At 45.2% G+C, this 19,557-nt stretch overlaps 1 protein-coding gene across 2 annotated transcripts in view; it reads right to left on the bottom strand.

Annotated features, from left to right (window-relative positions):
- The window catches only part of CLCN7 (chloride voltage-gated channel 7), an 823,350-nt gene that overhangs the window by 654,574 nt on the left and 149,219 nt on the right, over window positions 1-19,557 (bottom strand). For both annotated transcript variants that reach the window (XM_069646815.1, XM_069646816.1), the window contains 2 exons: window positions 6,095-6,175; window positions 5,011-5,073 (listed from right to left, as the gene is read on the bottom strand). In XM_069646815.1, the coding sequence (XP_069502916.1) occupies window positions 5,011-5,073; window positions 6,095-6,175 (144 nt within the window). The remainder of the gene's footprint in view (window positions 1-5,010; window positions 5,074-6,094; window positions 6,176-19,557) is intronic.

Below are 19,557 nucleotides of genomic sequence, written 5' to 3'. Positions count from 1 at the left end.
CAAGTGGAGATCCCACGCAGGGGAGCACTCATAGTAACCGGGTACAATTTTGTAGAGGATGTCAGTGAACAGGGACGGTCATCTTTTATGCAAGCTCTCACAAGCCATCACAATCCTTTGAGAAAGGGGACAAAGCTAGAACCTATGGGACCACATTTAACCAAGATGGTCCCTGTAGTCAAAGGCAAACAGGCACCTGGTGTAACCGGTCAATATCGAGATGGAAGAAGCGTTAATTTGCACATGCGAGGTGTCGCTCACAAGCTGGGATTTCAGCGAGTATATATCATGACAGTAATAAATGTAACAAGCATGAGCAAAGCCTAGCAAAAGCAGACAACATGAGGACCTCCTAGCCAGGTAACACTTAATTGGTGAGAGTTCCACACATAATAGTACAACAGGAGGCCACACAAACACAGCAAGAGAATGGCAGTCATTTGAGAAGTGTGAACAAATTAAATGTTTGAGGTGGGAGGAGGGGCTAGACAATGGAAGAGAGCAGAGCCGGTGTAAGGAATACAAGGGTCTGAAGCAGTATGGGCAGGAGAACCTGATATGAAAGTTTTGTTTTGCAATTCCCCTTCCGCCACCATCCCCACCAACTACTTTAATGGCACATCTGCTGACTGTTGGAAGACCTTAACCTGCTTTTTGGACACAATGTCATTTTAGAAGTCATTGGCTGGCTTCCCCCGCACTTATTTTGGAGCCACTGATCAATTCTTAAGGATAAACTACCAGTGCACAGGAACCCTGTCCCCCATTGAAATCTATTTTGAAACTACTAGTTTCCTTAAGGAGAGTAGTGCAGTGAAAGATTTTTCCAATCTGTTTGGAGCATGAAAGTTTTTCACATACTAAGTAAAGCCCAGAGAGGCTGGTGACCTCATGGGTGCATCATTAGGGTTTACCACATGGCAACATTTTGTGTACTACAGTGCTAAAAAGGGCTGACCATGTTGCTTAAGCCTCTTCTTTGTACTTCACTGTCCTTTTGACAGTCCTCCTCCAAGCCAGGGGAAGGATGTGGTTATATATGAGAGTGTATGAAGTAGCATTTAGTGTGCTTGGGCCAGGTTGAAGCCGGTTATGGGGCTGCAGACATCCCCATTACACATCTTAGACCTTGTGAGAGTTCATGGCACCGACTGAGAAGGGTGTCCACAATTGGACAGGTGCCCAGTTTGAATGTTACAGCCCCTTTTTAGGTGGGCTTCTGCATCCCCAGCACTGTATTCCATACATTTGGGAAGCTCTTCAGGCTATTTTGAGCAGAGTGAGCAGACTACTGGTTCAAATGATCTGAAGAACAAGAAACAGCAGGACTGTTGGGACCACCACTGTCCAACCTACCTTATGCAATGTGCCGCTCTATTCTTCTATCGACAGGGGAGACCTTGCACTGTCCCTTGAACTGGTTGGTCAAACAAGTTCAGAGCTTGGTGTCACTGCATTATTCATCCTGGTGTGCTCAAAAACTGTGGGCTTGCAGCTGGTGCACTTGATACAAAGTTGAGCCATTTGCTCTTGCCTGAATCATGCTACGTCTGTTGCTGTCAAACATGCAGTGCATCCTCCTTGTGGCCCTTTGACATTTCTGCTCTGCTGCTTTTTGTAACAAAAGGAATTATGTTGGAGCCTGAGTCTATGTGCCGGAAGACCCTGTGTGGGGTCACTCTACTACTTACCACTACTATGGTGTCTGTGGTTCCTCAAACATAGTGCGAACAGACGTAGAGCCCCCACCTTCAGTCAAGTCCTGCCTGGTGCGCTCAGAATTTAGGTCAACGAGGACCAGAATTGCTAAACCACTGGACCCAGCTCTCATACTCATGACGAGCCCTATGTTCTTCGGACCTACAATGCTGCAAACTATGCCAACAGCAGTGGTCCCCAACAATCCTTACTTGGGATCATTGCTCAGATTGGGATACAGGGGCTAGTTTGCATACCTCTTTCCACCCTGCACAGTCCTTCATTACAGCTACCCTTGCCTTAATTCTGGTGGTAGAAGGAGCATGGGAGGCCTGTCGGGGTGACTGGGATTGGCTGCTGCCTCTTTCCATTGCATTAAAGATGCTTTTTACAAATCAGATAACAGTGTCGAGTACAATTTACTCCATTCAGCCTTTTTATTCAATATGGGAGGACTTTGAATATCTTTTGAAACTCCTCCCAAGTAGCCTAAACTTGGTTACTTCGCTTGAACTGGGGGCAGACTCTTATTCTTAAATTAGGGGCTGGACCAATTAGGTTTAGCTGCTGTGGGCTGACACTGCCTTAAAAATTAAAAGGTTTGTGATCATTTGTTTAACATGCTTGCCCCCCACTTTATGTTGTATATTAACAGTACCTACTTGTATATGGTGTTCATTCTAAAATGTGCACGTGCCTGGCTCTGTCCATGTGTGTGGCTCTGTGTAATGTGTCTGTGTTTATGTCTCCCATTTTGGACGTCAGATTGTATGGCTGCATTATATTATTGTTTTGTGTGCATTTTAGTGCTTTGACAATGCATCTGTGTTGATAACTAAGTATTCTTATACTTGTGTGAATAAAATATTGCATGACAATCTCGTGTTCGTTAATTGTACTTTTCACCAAACCCCTAATCTTCTTAGTCTAACCCTTATTGTTCAACCTCATTATCTTTACTTTATTGCATTTATATTGCGCACCAATATCCCAAAGGCTTGAGGGCGCATACAGTACAAACAAGGTAACATAACAAAAAAATAGTCAGCAAGGGTCTATGGAACAGTCATAAAAGGATAAGTAAACAAGAATCCAATAACGGCAGTTTAAGGATGGTGGAAAAGTCCAAGGAAATACTCCGTAAAGCAATACATGTCAGAGAATCAAATTGCAATTCGAGGACCCTCTGGGGAGATATTTACATCTTCTTAGGAAAGCAGGTAAAGTGCTGACCCCACAACCAACCAGAATACAGTCACTATTAGGTTGAGAGCACCAGCAACTCAAGTCCGTCCTACGAAGGATCTTTAAATCAGACAATCTGACCGCCCCTGGTCCTGTTCTCTGATGTAGCCATGCAAGAACCTTTTTCCGCAGTGCTTTTCTAGTCTCTATCTTCAGTTTTCCGAACATTGGTTATAATGAAATTTCTCTGGTCCATAATGAAATCATGAGTATCAGAGTCGTTCATTTTTGGTATCTGTGACTTTTTTAGTTGTAAATTCTGCGAGTGAACCATCATAAATTTGGCCTTCTCTGCTGCAAGATTATTAACCTCTTTAGGGCCAGATTTCAGGTCAATTACCAGAGGGGATATATGTACTTAATTTATTACATCTTTAAAGTCTACATTAGGAGTATATGCCCTCACATTGCTGATCAAAGTTGGCCCAGTAATCAACTAATCACCAGAGGCTCCTCACTGCCAGAGATGGTTTGTAGAGCTTTGTCTATCATCACCCTTTGTATATTGACTTGACAGGCATTATGTACCTGTAACTGGTCCACTGGATTATAAGGCCAGTCTGTGATGCAGCATCCACTCTATGGGGACATAAATCTGACACCCAATCATTTAATGAATTCACCGATAAACCAAGGTCAAACGGGACTATTGCAAAGTAGTAAATCTTAAGCAATACTAGTCATAACAGCGGGCCATTGAAAGTCATCAGTATGTTCAGCCTGAGATACCTTTAGCCTAGCCTCCTCCCCTCCCCTTGTAGAGCAGGGGGTGTTGGAATTAAGTGAGCTAAGTTCCTTCTTGCAGATTTCTCAAACCCTTCCAGGAAAGGAGGACACAGCCTGGGGGCGGGACTGGCACTGTGGAGTCAATAATACCAGAACTGTGCATTTTATCCTGGACTACAGGTCCTGTAAAACCAGTCTTCAATAATGGGCTGCCCAATTCCTGAGTTAAGCATTAGCGAAGAGAGGCAGGATGCACAACTTTTTCCACCTCTGAGCAAAGGCGGCTGCCTTTCAAGCTGCCCTTCAGTCTCAGTCTTCTGCGAGAACTGAGTGCCAAAACCTTTGAGACACGATCTCTATTGGTCAAAGGAGGAATGCCACTAAGCCCACATCCGCCAGTCCTGCAAGCGACTTGGGACCCACCTTCTTATTGGCCATACTATCAATTGAGAGTTTCACTCAACATTTTTGGTAAACCTTAGTACAGCCACCATGGTTGCTGCTCAGAACCCTCCCCTGTACAGGTTCCTGAAACTTAATCCCAGAGGGAGCGGCTGAGCAGGACAACCCAAGAGGGCACAGAAGAGCGCTGCAGTCAATTTGCTGTGAAGAAAGCTCAAACAGTCTAGGAGTTTGACTTGCTCAATCCTTACAAGGGGTTAAGTGCTTGTTGAGGGGTGGAGGGGGGGGGGTGAAGAAACCTTTTGGAAAAGGCAGGTTAGCCCTCACAAGATCAAAAGAAATCCCTTACAGGAAGAGATGGCACAGGGAGGTACAGATGTTCTTGATGCTGAGAATGGCACCCAGTCTCTAAGTCTAGTAGGACACTACATCCCTTAGTGGTGGAAAGGGAACTAGAGCCGGATAATGAACTGGGCATTATAACATTACTACCTCAGAGCAGGAAGAAGTGGCCATGGACTATCTTCCTGGTATGGATTGCAAATAGGCGACTGTGTGTTTTACTCCTGTGAGGATAACCTTGAGAAAAGAAGTAGCCAATGTAGTGTACCCCTGCTCGGACCTAAGAAATAAAAAATAAAAAAACACCTTGTCACTATCTTTGAGGCTGTTGTATTTAGAGGACCTCTTCATCCATCAAGACAGATGATTTAGGCCAGTACCAAGGAGAGAGTTGTCATTTTATTGTAGATAGATCCATTGTCTCTGTAGGTGTTCATCCCAACCTCTTCTCATTTGTAAATAAAACAAGCTTGAACCTTAACTTAGTCAGTCACTTGTATCATTGGTCTGCCAGGTACCTACATAGCTAGAATGTAACATTACGCAAACACCACTAATTTCGAACACCATTTTTATATTTTCCCTTAGACCCTTTACCTTTCCCACAGCAAGGCCTCCAACTACAGAGAAGATCACTCCACATACTTTTACGACCAGCGTCTGCAAGACAGAATGAAAATGTCAGTAAAACAAAAAATAGTAGGTGGACACTTACCTCTTATCCTCCACCCCATCTACACATGCTTACACCTCTTGTATGCATACACCAGTCTATCGGCAACGGTGCAGGCATTTGCATAGCTTTCTTTCTTGGGTGGCAGACACCTACCATCTTCACCATCCATTAGTCAGGTGCTTATCTCTCATCCCCTTCATGAATACGGTTGCTACCTTGGAGGCAAGTGAAGGTAAACAAGTGTTCCCCACATTCCCATTGTGCAGTCAAAAATGTGCTTTCTCCCTTCCTCCAGCGTCCCACTGGTGAGCAAAGCACTTGCTGCAGTTTTCCTTAGGAATTATAGGTGCTTATACTTATTTTAATATCAACCAACTTTATTGTTGTTTAAACCATAAAAGCTCAAAACAATACAGAAACAAAGCACTTCCACCACGCCCCACCCTCAGCATCATTCTCGTCCAATAAAAAACAAAATTATAATCATGACCGCAGTTAACAAATAAATAAGTTAAAATAAGACCATAAACCATTAATCTTAGAAACCAATAACTTATTTTAAAATAACGATTGGTATTAGAGTTTGTACATTTTATTGTAATTTGTAGGTGGACGGCACTACGACCCTAGGTGCTGTAAGTGATCTGTGCTAGTAATAGATGTAATCCCGCTCAATTCACCAATCTGAGAATTATTTTTTTAAGCGGTTTCTGTCTTTTATGCATTTGAGCATGTGACCTGCATGTCCAAGCTATCTTCTTGGATTACCTCAATATTTCTGGCCTATTTAGTAGGTGCCTGCCTGCTCCTTTGCTTGTGTTGTACTCTTTTAAAATTCTCTAGCCACCAAATACCCCCTTCTTCCAATATCTGTTACTCAAAGTGACTATCGCCATGGTCAGCCTTCAGCTTCATCATTCAGTCCATTTCTATTTTCCCCTCTGCCAGACCATAAAAGTCCTATTAGCACACACCAACACATACTGAATGCAGGACACTTCTTACCTTGAGCCGTACCACATGTGGAATCTTCACACCATTCAGGAAACATTTGATCTGCGGAATTCCACTGCCGGCTGCAACAGGCTGAGAAGGAGAGTAAGTAGTATTAGAGCCTCTCTGGTTTCAAGCAATCATCTTGGGTTTTAGGGGGATGCTTCATTGGCTTTATTTTTAGTGCCTAGATGCAAACTGAACCCGGGATTCAAGACCCAGCCCTTTAAGATGAGGTAGCATTACTTTGAGATGGATGGGGATGCAGAAGATACTCCAACATCAATAAATCAGACTAACTCAGGAAGTTGGCAAATCAAAACAGTTTTATTTGCAATCGTCTAAAACAGGGAGTTTACAACGGACATCATCCGACGTTCGCTCGGTTGCTCAAAAACATCTTAGAAAAAAGCATTTTATAGATTAAAAACTCGTCATTGCGGACGTCCTCCTATGTGGCAAACTACAAAAACCTATTTTAGAAAGTGATTGGGACTAAGGGAACAGCTAGGTATACGTTCCATACTTGTCTAAGAGAGTGATAGGGTCTTTAACATCAGGTGGGGAAACTAAGCCCTTCCCTTAAACAGGTCACTATGAACGTCGTGAATGCAGAATGTATCATTGGTTTCTTAAACTATAGGGGGCTCTTTACTACGTGGCCCTCTATAATTGGTTGGCACCCTTACATTCGTCAGTACTTTTCCACATGCGTCAGCAGCACGCAGGCTGGCCTCCACGTGCTGGTGGGTTGGTCTTGACCATTGCTTCCCACCCAATTACCATGTCATCTATCATCACCTCTTGTGGTCTGCACATCAATTAAGGCTTTGAGCTTGGCCTTGGAAATGTTCCTTGCTCCGGAGAATACGAGGGAGTATAGCATGCTCTGTCTCCTTGCGTAGGTGTAGCTCGTCACGATTGTCAATTTTCAGCCATCCATGTGACTAAAGACCATGGTTTTGAACTCTTGTGCATTTAAAATAGTATTATTTAATGAACCTCTGACGTCTTCGTTGTTTTCGTGCCAGTCTTCTGAACAGGAATTTGTTCTTTCACACGTTTGTAGCCGTCTGATCATTCCGGCCCAGAGTGGCCTTGACTTCTTGGGGCTGGTGCAGCCTCGCCCTTCTTTGATTCACTTCTGTACTTCGATTGCTTTTCAACTGGGAAACACTGGAAAAGCCTTCCTTTTTCTTTTCAAGCTCTGCTAAAATGGGTACATGCCACAATCTATTCACTACATAGCTAGCCTTAGGAATACTTTGTCTGCTTGCGTTACTTTGCATCTGAAAACATGTAAAATGACTTGATATCTTCATCACTTTGGAACGAACATCTTCATCTCTATCCTGAAATGTTACTTATATTTGATACTTTGATGCTTCTAGAATATCCATGTTCTCTTGTCTCTGCATCTCTTCTGGATGTGTCAGTCTTGCTTCGTGTGACATCACCAATCTGCTCTTTGCTCACTTTTCACACTTCTTCCGGCATCTCATTCAAATGGCCATCATATTGTAGTGTATGCGGGTATGACTTTCTCAATGGGAACCTGGTTTCCAGAATTCTCCTTGGTATTGGTATCTTTACTGGCACTGCACATATTTCACATTCTGGTTCCCAGCATATAGGCAACATGGGCCCGATGCTTGAGGTGGGCGTAATTGGCTCCCTCTCTACAAAACTACTTAGCCTAATGCTCAGATGGAATGGTAGAAGGGGACGGATGGTTTAAATGTACAGTAAATGTTGATCAGCACACAAAATGGAGAGTACACAATATATCTAAAAATAATATTTTTAGTGTACATTTTGAAAAGCCATATCTACCAACGATAAATAGCTTTGCAGAAAAGTAGAATAAAAACAGACAACGATCTCATAGGATCACTTAATGGACCTTTGAGGCTTATATGTCCGAAGAGTCACTTGTATCCACAATCGCAAAGTTATCATGTGGCCCAATGGAAGTCAATGGGCTAATGTACCGCAATGGAGATAAGTAATGACACATAAGAGCGTGCCAAGACATTCAGATCACTAGTAGGAGGCAGATCGCAGTGGTGAGTATACAGACAGGAGCTAGGACGACTGTGGTGCAGTCCTGGATATGCTACGGTCAGCACCGTGGCCCTACGGCCCAGAACAAGGGAAACAAGTTAAAGAAGTAAGTGCAGCAACCCCACCACCCGACCTCAGGAGGAGCCCACATTGGAACGGAACAACTTTGAAGCTTGACTATGTAGCTTCAGAAGCAGGAGCGAGAATGGTTGCAACTGTTGGCTAGATGAGCACGGGAGGCCTACAGCACTGGAAGAGTAGAATCACAACTTCAGGAAATGTATGGGGGGCATATGGGAAGAAGATCCAATAAATAAAGAGTCCTAGCATTGAGAACCAAGCAGAGAGGGGTTCATGGAGAAGAAGCCGGAGATGTTGCCATTGCCAGTCGGATGGGCAAGGCCTGCAAACAAAAAACAAACTCAGAGGAATGGTCCACAGACCCCAGTTGCACTCAGAGGGACGCTTATATAGTTCATCTGGAGAAACAGCAGCTCAGGAACTTCAGCGAGGAGACATAATAGTGCAGTACTTACCCAATAGCTGTGCCGTGTGTATATACAGATTTCATGCTTGTCAAATGTTTGTATGGAGAACAGAAAATTGAGCCATGGATGGTCCCATCCTTGTCAGTTAGTTCAGGTGCTACCTCCATCGCTCTCTCGCATGGGTGAGCTGGCATTCTATTCTTTTCTACTTGTTAATTCAACTCAAGTAAATCTAGTTCTAGTGTTTTGAAATTACTTTTTAATAGTGGCAACAAGTGGCCATATTCTATTATCTATAGGCACACAACGTGCCTTCTCATGGTATCTGGCAAGTTGTCTCACCATAGATAATATTGCCAACATTGCCTCAGTATCTAAAGAATTTAAAAAGGTAATTCTTGCACCGTCCTGATATTTACTGTACCTCATATTTAATTTATATGGCAGACGTGTCTACAGTTTACTGCCACACCAAAGTATTTTTGGCGTCCACTGTACAACTAGGTCCTGCCTTGGGAGCCCATTCTCTTGTCCTTTCCTTAACAGTCACTCTTACAGGGTTAAAAGTGTTGCCCCTCAGTTTTATAGTGCAGAGCAGCAGTTTTCTTAAGATGGGGTTTCCACACACACCAGTGTACAACAACCAAGCACTACAGCAACAGCTACCATCACTTAGATGATTGGACATTGCAGCGGTAGAATGCCACCAAGACCGTGAGCGTACAAGCACTTGGCAGACCTTGTTAGGGCAGCATGTCATTCCTTCAGAATTCCCTACGGAGGCTTGCAGTGTGTTACCTGTTGAGCTCAGTTATAGGACATCAAGTCTAGTTCAGCTGAAATTACCACAAGGGACTGTCCTGCACAGTGATTGGAAAGTTCCCTTTGTTATATTAGATCATTTTAATTTGTTTTTTCCATAGTTTCATCAGTGTATTTTAGTTTGTTTTGTGTGGATATCTACCAGAGCCATCCATATTCCTTTCTGTAGCGGGGAGGCTCAGGATTAGATCTTGGTAATACAAACATGGATTCCCAAGCGATTAAAAGGCTATCTGAGGCCTAATTTTAGGGTGGAACATAAATTGGCAATTCCCATGCATTGCCTGGGTCATGAAGGAGAACCAACGTTTGGCTATCGATCACACCTTATCGAAAAGCAACAGGGTGCAGAGGCATTAAACAAGACGTAACCATAGAAAAACTGAGTTATTAGAAACCAAGCAAAAGTGCAATTCTTAAAAATATACAATTTCCCCCCCATTAGGCACGCTAGAGTGTTGAACACTACATCATTTCACTCCACTCCTGTGGAACTCTGGATAGAAGTACGTCGAAAATATCTGAGACCAACTTATGGTCAACTATGCAGAAAAAAAAAATAGGATCTGTGGGACAAAGATGACTAGAGGAATTGTTTTCCACCACAAAAGACCAGAGCATGAAATGGCCTGTGTGGCTTTACTGGATAAATGTGACAACGTGGTTCAGTCATGAAAGAAATAAGAGTATACTGGAGCAAAAAAAAAAAAAATCTAAATAAAATACACAAAAAGGAGGCGGGAAAGAAATTGGTGATATTAAAAACCGGTTTTGTTATGGTCATAGTTTGCACCTTGACAATAACAACAGTGGCAAAGGATAAAGATTATGTGCAACAAGTGTAAATTAAAAGGTCATTTTGCTAGGCGTTGTAAAGAAAATTCTGTCCACGGTGGATGGATCTGGTTATCGCTCATTTCCGCCGACAAGATTCCTGAGAACTTGTTGGAGGGAACTATGGAAGAAAAGTAAGCGTAAGGTATGTGATAATGATTACATCCCTATCTGGTTGAATCCAGATATTTTGCTGAATGGGAGGCCGCTATTGTGGTTGAACTGGCTCCTGAGTGGTGTACTATGGTTGAGTGATCTGATGGAAGACGGCAAATGGATCAGCTATAGAAGACTTTCACAAATTAAAAGATCTCAGAGACTGTACAGTGGGTGAATACAGAAAATTGAGAGGTTTGCTGCGGAACCAGAGAACTGTTGATGGCGGTGGTTGGCAGTTATGGCTACCTGAATATAAGACATTAGGTGGTATGGCGTCCAAAGTATATAGAAATCTGAGCCAACAGTACACGCCAGCAGAGGGGTTGTTAACTAAGTGGTCTGAGGTCCTTGGCTCTGATATGATTGTGGAGAGGTGGAGGTTTCTTTGTAAAAACGTAACTCTGACATCCATTAATCTTGGAGAACAATGCCGCCAAATCAAAATTCTTAATAGAGTGTTTTGGACTCCCCAAATACTTTATGCGAGAGGGATGATTGACTCAGAGTCCTGTTGCAGGTGTAAGCATGATGTCGGCTCCTTTGAACACTTGATCTGGGACTGTTATGAACTGAGGACATTTTGGAGGAATGTCACTGAAAAGATTAATGAGGTTCTATTACTGCAAGAGGATTTTGATTATAACACTATCATCTTGGGTGAGGATGATAAAGTGGAAGATCTCACTTATCCACAGAAATGCTGGTTTTTTAGGGCTACAAATTCTGCGAAAAAAATTGTTTTGAGAAAATGGAAATGTGATGAGAGACCGACCTGTTCAGAATGGGTGGAGGACTTGAGGCAAGTGGCCAGAATTGAGAAGGTTATCCTTCGCAGGAACAAAAAGTTGAAATTGTTTGATGATATGTGGGGTGGGTTTTTGGATGACATGTGATAATAAGTTGGCCTGTTTTGCTTTTTAGATTCTGTGAAGGTTGGGGATGGATATGGGGTGTGGATTCTATGCAATGAGTTCTACGATTACAATGCTGATAAGTTTGTTGCTTGTATGTTTTCTATAAAATTCAATAAACTTATTAATAAAAAAAAAAAAGAAAATTCTGAGAAACAAGAAAAGAGGGAGTGGGTACTATGTGCATTCATGATCGATTATGTGCATTCATGATCCAATATTAACAAGCATGTTAAAGGGGATAAATAAGATGTATCCGAAGATTAATATGATGGGTTGCTCAAGGATTGCGAGAAAGTCAACATACCTCAAATTGATGTGAGTCTCAACCCAGTGAAAGCTAGCAGGGATGAGGGATGAGGAGGATCAAGATTGTGAATTAGTGTGGAAATTGGTATGATGGCTTACTCTGGATCGAATGTCATGCTCATTTGCAAGTATACCAGTTGGGAGGCCGTAACAAAAATTGTTTAACTCCAGACATTTCTCCAGGTGGGTACAATAAAGCTAAAACTGACCTGGTTGGTACATTTGGGCAAATTTAGAACTTTGGGATAGAAGAGCCTGGTGTAATGCACATTTCACAGGGAAGAAAGCATCTTTGCTAGGATCGAGGGGATGCAGGGGAAATTGGGCTTGACCCCCAAAACTGACGAGCAAGTGATGGTAATGAGGATGATATGTATTTGTTAAGAAAACAGGTTTCCTTCTATTTTTACATTTCATGTTGGATGCCATAAGTGATTTGTACATATGATTGATCTCACAACCAATGTACCAGCAGTGTGCAAATTATGAAGTGTGAATTTAGCACTCCAAGATGCCGCCAGGGAAGAACTGCAGAAACTTTGGATCGAGGAGTGAATATTGTGGGACGCTGTTTAGCAGCGAAAAAGATGTAAGAGTGTGCCTTCGGAGCTCCATCCCAGACTCCAGTATCATGTTGTCTTACATCCCGTCAAAATCACTAATGAGGCTGTTCTTTTAAACCTGCCTGCACCAGAGTGCTCTCTCAATAATCGACTAAAAGTGCTGAGAAATTGGAGCAGCTGATCCAAAGATATCGACGAGAACAACCGGGGCACTTCCGAGACGGGCGCCTTTTTGAGGTGGCTTCTGCACGTTTGATCTACGACAGGAGACAGCACACCATATCCGCTCTCAGGGCTCAGGTGACACCAGAGAGGCGCCCGTGCTGGTATTGGAGAGTTCCGGTTGCCAGATAGGACAACACCTGACATCGAGGGGGCCCGGACAGGCTAGACGTGAGAAGGAGTGTCAGTGGAGTGGCTCTGAATCTACCCAGAAGCGCCACCGAAGCCCCAAGGGCACAGCACTATGGGCTCCTACCGAGGCTGTGCCTGCCCGCGGTTCCGGGTGCCTTATTGGCCCACCCCACCTTGGGGCCTTACCAGCTCTGGAACTAGCCACTTACCTCTGCAAGTCAGACCAATGTTTTCCCAAAGGGATAGGGAACGGTGGCTGTGACCATGAGGAGAGCAGACTACATGGAATGGTGAAACTGTCCCTGCTGGCACTAATAAGCGTTAGGGAGATTTAATATGTTTATGCTTCATCCCCTCTCCTATTGAGACCCCCCAGCACTTTTTGCTGGACTTCTGGACCTCTTTCAATCCAAGTGGAGCCTTTTTCCACTCATTCATTCTTGTGGGCTCTTTTTTACGAACTCTATTCTTTGTATTCTACCTACATTATGGAGTAGGTCTGCTCCAGAGCTCTTAAAAAGGCATCTATGTTTTACTATTGCAGCACACAGCTCCCTATGGGCAGTGTTGCTGGGGTCCCTTAGGGTCTCCCTTTAAGATTCCGCTTTAATAACTACTGCTCTCAGGGATAGAGAGATACTTCGAATCTCTCCAAAAACTTTATAGACTGAGAGGTTAGCACACACCACCTTCAGTACCTAGTATCCCCCTTCTCTCTGTCTTTGTGACTAAAGAGTCACAGGAGCAATCACCTAGTTATTGTGTATTTTGTGGTACCGCAGGCTATGTCCAATAAGGGCACTTGAGTACCAACTTGGGGCCCTCCTTTTTTTTTCACCATTATCCGCGTAGTTGTTCTTTGTCAGACCTTCTACCATTCTATGAGGGGGGGGGGCTGTCTGTCTGTTTTGCCTTTGGGGGAAACCCTTCGGTATCCCTGCCTTGGCTTCAGAGTATCTGGGAAGGCAGGAGGTGGGGGGGAGGTGTTTCCCACCCTACTATCCTTTGTCTGCCAGAATGCCTGAAGGGGTCCAGCTTGCATAGGGGGTCTGGCTGTCCTGATTGGACAGCCAAACGCCCCTTTCTGTGAAATGCTGAGAGAGATTGCAGAGGAGTGTGTGCTGGAACTGTGTAAAAAGGTGAGGCTTCTGGAGTAAAAAGCAAGTCGACCACAGGAAGCTGAAGTAACCGAAGAAGACGACCAGAGGCGCCTGCAGACCCTTGGCAACACTGAAGTGACCACTGCTGTCCTGATGCCGTTTTCTATGCGACAGAGGAGCTCCGAAAGGCACTAGTCGCTCTTTTTTGGCTGGCGGGAACAACCAGTCCCAAGACGAACTTTGAAATGAGCCATCTCCCGAGGTCACAGGAGTTTCCAGAGCTGCGGAACCCAAATACCAGGAGACCTGCTGCCCATTTCCAGTGCATCGTCGTGGAAAGGCTGAATCCGTCCAAATCTTTGCTGAAACCGCAAGGACAGTCCGGAGATCCAATCCAACTCGCCCAGACCCCCTCATCAGAGCACGGGACAGCAGAAAGTGTAGATTGACCGGACGATCTGTGTCCTTTTTTGGTGTTGCGGAAAAGGCACCAAAACCACAGAGTGAACCCAGAAATTTCTGCTCCCTGAAGACTGCTGCTAAGGGATCCCATCCATTGTCCTGCCTTCAGTCATCAGACCAAGGAATGCAGAGGTCGGTCCAGAGATGTGACATCGCGGTGCATCCAGCACAAAGATTCTTCTAACCCAAGGTACTGCGGGGGGGGGGTGGGGTGGTGGTGGTAATGGTATTGCTTACCTGATTCCAAGAAGTCGCTCCAGAGCGTTGGAGTGCACACAGAGGTGTCCAGGGCAACCCCCTCGTACCTCAGACCCAAGCCGCTGCTTGTGTCCCCTTTCTCGAGGCCATTTTAAGGTCTCCCTCGTTAGGTGTTAATTTGCTGCTTCAATAACACTAGAGACCGGAAGAAAGCGCCAGGAACGCTTTATTATTCGCAGCTTGTCAAGACTTCAAGCCCTCTCCGAAGTGCCTTTAGCTAGGGTTACGTTTTAGGACTTAAAAGGCTTACTATGCTAACAAACCGCCTCTAGAACCTTGGACTAAGCTCATGTTACACTAACTAACCATTTTCCTCCCCTTAAGTGACTGCACTATATGCGTTTGCAGAGTAAATGCATTACCGTATAAACCGTTGAAAACCGCATGAGTGCGCAATAACCGATAATAGGATTTAGGATAACATTTTCTTTTCCATTTCTAACATTGCTGCAAATGTAACCGCGAACAAACACAAAAGTGAAAGTGCCCTTTGAAGTGCATTATCAAGTATTCCTAAGTGTGCTAGTATAAACGTCTGAAGTATTTAAAGTGATTCTGGTGTAAACATAATATATACTTTATATAAAACCTATAACTGCAGGTGCGTGCCTTAGCAGCCATGGAATAGGTTGCGTTTCCCATGGACTCCTGCATATCCTACACTGATCCTGATGCACGCGTAGAGCCGAGATGACAGAAATGATAAATAAATGGACTGGCAGCTGTCGGAGTGTGTAGAGCGTACATTGAACGTCCTGCGGAGTGAAACAGCAAAGTGGAACAGAAGTTATGGAACTTTGAAGGGAGGCTCGGTACCACGACAATAGGAATAAAATGGCGGATGCCTGCAGACAAAGGGATACACTGGAGTGCGGAGCTGGGCACGGACGGTGACTGCTGTGCAGCATAAAGGGTAACGGGAAGAACCAGCAGGAGAGACCACATCGTACTCTGAATGGAGAAACATACTGTCTCCAGCAGGCCCCCTAGATACGCACACCGTGGCGATACATTGTTTCACGGTGTGGACTGGGCTCCTGCAGTACAATGCATCAGCCTCATCTTTTGCTGCATTTATTTTGAGTAGCTCTGTGACTAGCATTGATGTAGCATTAAACCCAAAAAATAGTTTCTTGGTTGCCTGTTACTAGAGACTGATGTTATCAGCTTCAATTAAGTCAGGGACAGGTAGCTATTTATGGCAAAGCCACCACATTAAGCCCTACAGACAAATGTAGTCTGGCGCAATACATGTGTCACATTGTGCCAGATTGGCTAAATTCAGTTCACATTTTTAAACTGCATTCTGTCAAGTATTGCTTGATGCACATCTAGAACATACCAGCTCCGGTTAATATTCTGTGTGTTATATATGTCTTATGATTTTTCACCACACAAACCTCTTTTTTGTTGGTCTTCAAGATATTCAATATGTTATTGTTGATTCCAATATTTTTTGTACCACTTATATATTAAGAATTGTCTGTATATAGTTTTGATTTGTCGATTTTGTTGGATCTGTACCAATAAGCATATACTGCACAAGAAGAGCATGACGGGTACCACATGTTTTTTTTTTAAATTACGTGATTGATTCATTACAGCAACCAGCTTAATAAATACTGGTAGTCTTTAAACTATTTGATTACTTGCGATTACACGGGAACACACCATTTGTTTCCCAGCAGAACGGAGCTAGAAGAAAAGGGGGAGTTGCAGTGCGCTCATGGTCACTGTGCCAGGTGGCCCCGGCGCGCGATTCAACTCTGTACTGGTACGGGGACAGAACGTAAACGAGCCCGACCTTCCTGTGAGAACGAGCGAACGAGGAGCTGACCAACGTCGGTTGACAAGGGTGGCAGAGATACACAGCGGAAGGTCTCCGGAACGTAGAGGGGCCATAAACTAAACAAGATTTTGCGGTTCTACACACAGGCGGTGGATGCCTGAATAGTTTATTGCAGCAACACCCGAAGTGGCAGCCCTTGGGAGGATCGAGAGCTATGGAGCCAGGTGGTGCGAAGGTGGGGGGGGGGGGGAAGCGAACAAAGCAACTGCGGGTGAAACGGACCGGAGCAGGGACCGAACGCAACACCCCGGGGACAGTGCAGTTCACATCTCGGGGCATTCCGAGCCTGGAAAGAAGCACTGTGAAATCCGAGTGCAGTGACGGGAAGACACACTGCTAAGTGGGATTGCGGCCTGGGACTCCAGATCGCATATGGGTACTAACAGAATCAGGAGGCAATTGCAACATTGAGATGAGATTTGGTATGGGTCGAGAGGAAGAGTGGATTGATCCCCTGCACTGTACCTATTGACGTAAGCCCCACAGATTGATACAACCGGCCTGAGCAGCGCAGTGTTGTGATAAACAAACAGAGCCTGCAAACAATCTGAAATTCGCTCGCATGCAGGGAAGCAAGGGCATGGAGCACACCAGGAGTGTTGTACCAATGTGAGACGCTCACAACATCAAATAAGCAGCCTGGTTACACGAGACAGCGGCATACAAATCAGATCAGCAAGGTCACACTAGAAGGACCCTTGGGTGGGGGGGGAGGGGGGGAAGGAGAAACAACACTAGATGACACAATACAGAGCCATAATCTTGAGGGTTGCAATCAATGCGCAAGATGGAGGCTTAAAACTGGGAGACTGGGCCAGGTGACAAGAGAAACTGCCAGAAAGGTTGCAATCCACATACACACACCAAGGCGAACAGTGGCTGGCAGATGGCGTGAGGAGGAGTCCATTAAAAGAGATGATTGTGTAGCACATTGCAATATTTTGGTTGGCCCCACACTCAGCGGGCCACGGCCACGCGGGGCCAACGAGACCTCCAGAGGCTGTATCATTGAGATGGAGGACAACTGCTAGGCAACACACAGAAAAGGAGATGGCGTGCAAGGCCAAAGTGAAGCAAACCACATTAGATATCTTCACGAAACCAGCTCAATCACCAGGAGGTGCCACAAATACAGGTGGAGACTTGCGAGAAGGGATGGGCCCAATGAGGGGCGAACAACTGATCCTGGATGCCATTGCGGAATTGAAGTCCTCATGGGGTAGCAGGCTCAATGCAGCCATGGCGGAACTGAAATCCTCAATGGAAATCAAGATTGATGCAGTCAGCGTGAACGTTAACCTCCTGAGACAAGACGTACGAGCGCTAGCAGAGGGCACGAGAGGGCTTGAGAGCACTGTGAAGGTCAACACTGACACCAGCATGACCAACACCAAAGAGGTTGCTATATTGCAGCAACAGGTTTGCAACCTAGAAAACCGCGCAGAGGAGGCAGAGGGACAGGCGCGACAGAACAACATACGTGTGGTGGGGCTGCCGGAAGGAGAAGAGGGCCCGGACCCGGAAGGTTACATAGAAAATATGCTGCTGCAAGAGATTGGCGCAGGAGCGCTCACCCAGGGGTTCAAAGTGGAGAGAGAGGATAGAGCCCCAGCCAGAAGACCGCCACCGGGTGCTCCCCCCTGACCGATCACCGCCAAAATTTTAAACTATAAAGATAGGGAGAAGATCCTGGAACACTTCCGTAAGGGAGGGACGATAAATAGAGCGTCAGCGACAGTCACAACTAACCTGGACTATAACTTTCAGGTGCAGAAACAGCCGGTACACTACGTGGCAATTAAGAGACAATTGCAGGGCAGGAGGCCGGCTTCAGGTACATGTTGCTATACCCGGCGAAGCTGAAGGTGCGGCATAAGAACAAAGCGCTGTTCTTTGAAACCCCGAAGATGCAGCAGGATGGCTGGACATGATGGGCTGGCCAGAGGGTGCGAATAGCCAATCACAGAACGGACAGGATGAGTGAACCTGCATTTTGCATTTAATGAGCGAATGACTGGATCAGGTGCTTTGGGAGAGCGGAGGTAACACTAACATTGACATTGTGTAAGAATGTAGCCCTTGGGGGCATTAGAATATAGACGGTGGACCTGGGCAGTGACTGTAGATATTTAACCGAAGTTGGTATTGAACTCACATATACCTGCAATACAGACTTCTGGGCCCATAGATAAATATAGCAAATGAGTGCACGGAAGGCTGGTGATATATGGTGCGTAGCAGATTGTCGCATTAAATCAGGAGACACGGAGGAACACGTTCCTACCCCCAGTAGGTAGCTTAGTCGGGACGCCAGTAGTGCGGTGTCCCCGTGCTATGTTCCAAGTACCGGCACAAGCCGGAAAAGGTCTAGATGCGGGGTAGCCTGGGATCCAGGGATGGAGCTGGGCAACAGTTAGGGTGGGGTTGGGTAGAAGGGAAGTTGGGGCGGTTCAGTTGGGGATGGGGATGGGTGGGGACAGGGGAGGGAGTTGGGGAGTTTGAAGGGGTGTTAATGGTTGGGGAGCAAGCTTACACCTATACACCACTGCGCATGGAGCGGAAGACAAGGGAGGACAGAGGCGGAACAGGGTATGGATAAAATGGGGGACCTCAAGATAGCGACCTGGAATGTCAGGGGGCTCAATAGTTATTTGAAGAAAAATAAGGTCATGATGTATTTGAAGAGACAGAGAATTGATATTGCTTTATTACAGGAAACTTACCTAACAAAAGAAAAACAAGAAGTGGTGGGGAGGAAATGGAGAGGGACCACCATAGGAGCAACATATTCGGCGTACGCCAGAGGAGTTATTATGTGGATAGCACCACATGTCCCTTTTAAGCTGTTACAGTCACCCATAGAGCCAGATGGGAGGATGGTGCTAATAGTGGAAATTAGAGAGCTGAGTATTTTCAACACGTATACCCCGAACCAAGATGCTACAGGCTATTTCAGGACCTTATACAATAAGATCAGCCCATACATGGGGGGGAGGGGCAGTTATATGGGGCATGGACTTTTATTGTACACTAGATACCAGGGTGGATAGATCAGACGGGAAGATGGAGAGATTTTAATCTAGTAGACATTTGGAGGATGCACCATCCACAAAACATGCAATATTCTCATTATTCGGCCCCATCAAACCTACACACGCGATTAGACTATATGTTTGTTGCACGGAGTTGACAGGGGAACTAGTGTGGTCGGAATACAAATCGAGAGTCCTCCCAGACCACTCGCCACCGATTATAAAAGTGTAATACTTTGAACAGAAGACCGGTAGTGTAGAATCGGCTGG

Source organism: Ambystoma mexicanum, chromosome 2q (genome assembly GCF_040938575.1).
Source record: "Ambystoma mexicanum isolate Mex_15411 chromosome 2q, UKY_AmexF1_1, whole genome shotgun sequence".
NCBI classification, from domain to species: domain Eukaryota; kingdom Metazoa; phylum Chordata; class Amphibia; order Caudata; family Ambystomatidae; genus Ambystoma; species Ambystoma mexicanum.
The sequence above is the reverse complement of the archived record's forward strand: the minus strand, read 5'-3'. Positions and strand labels throughout refer to the sequence as shown.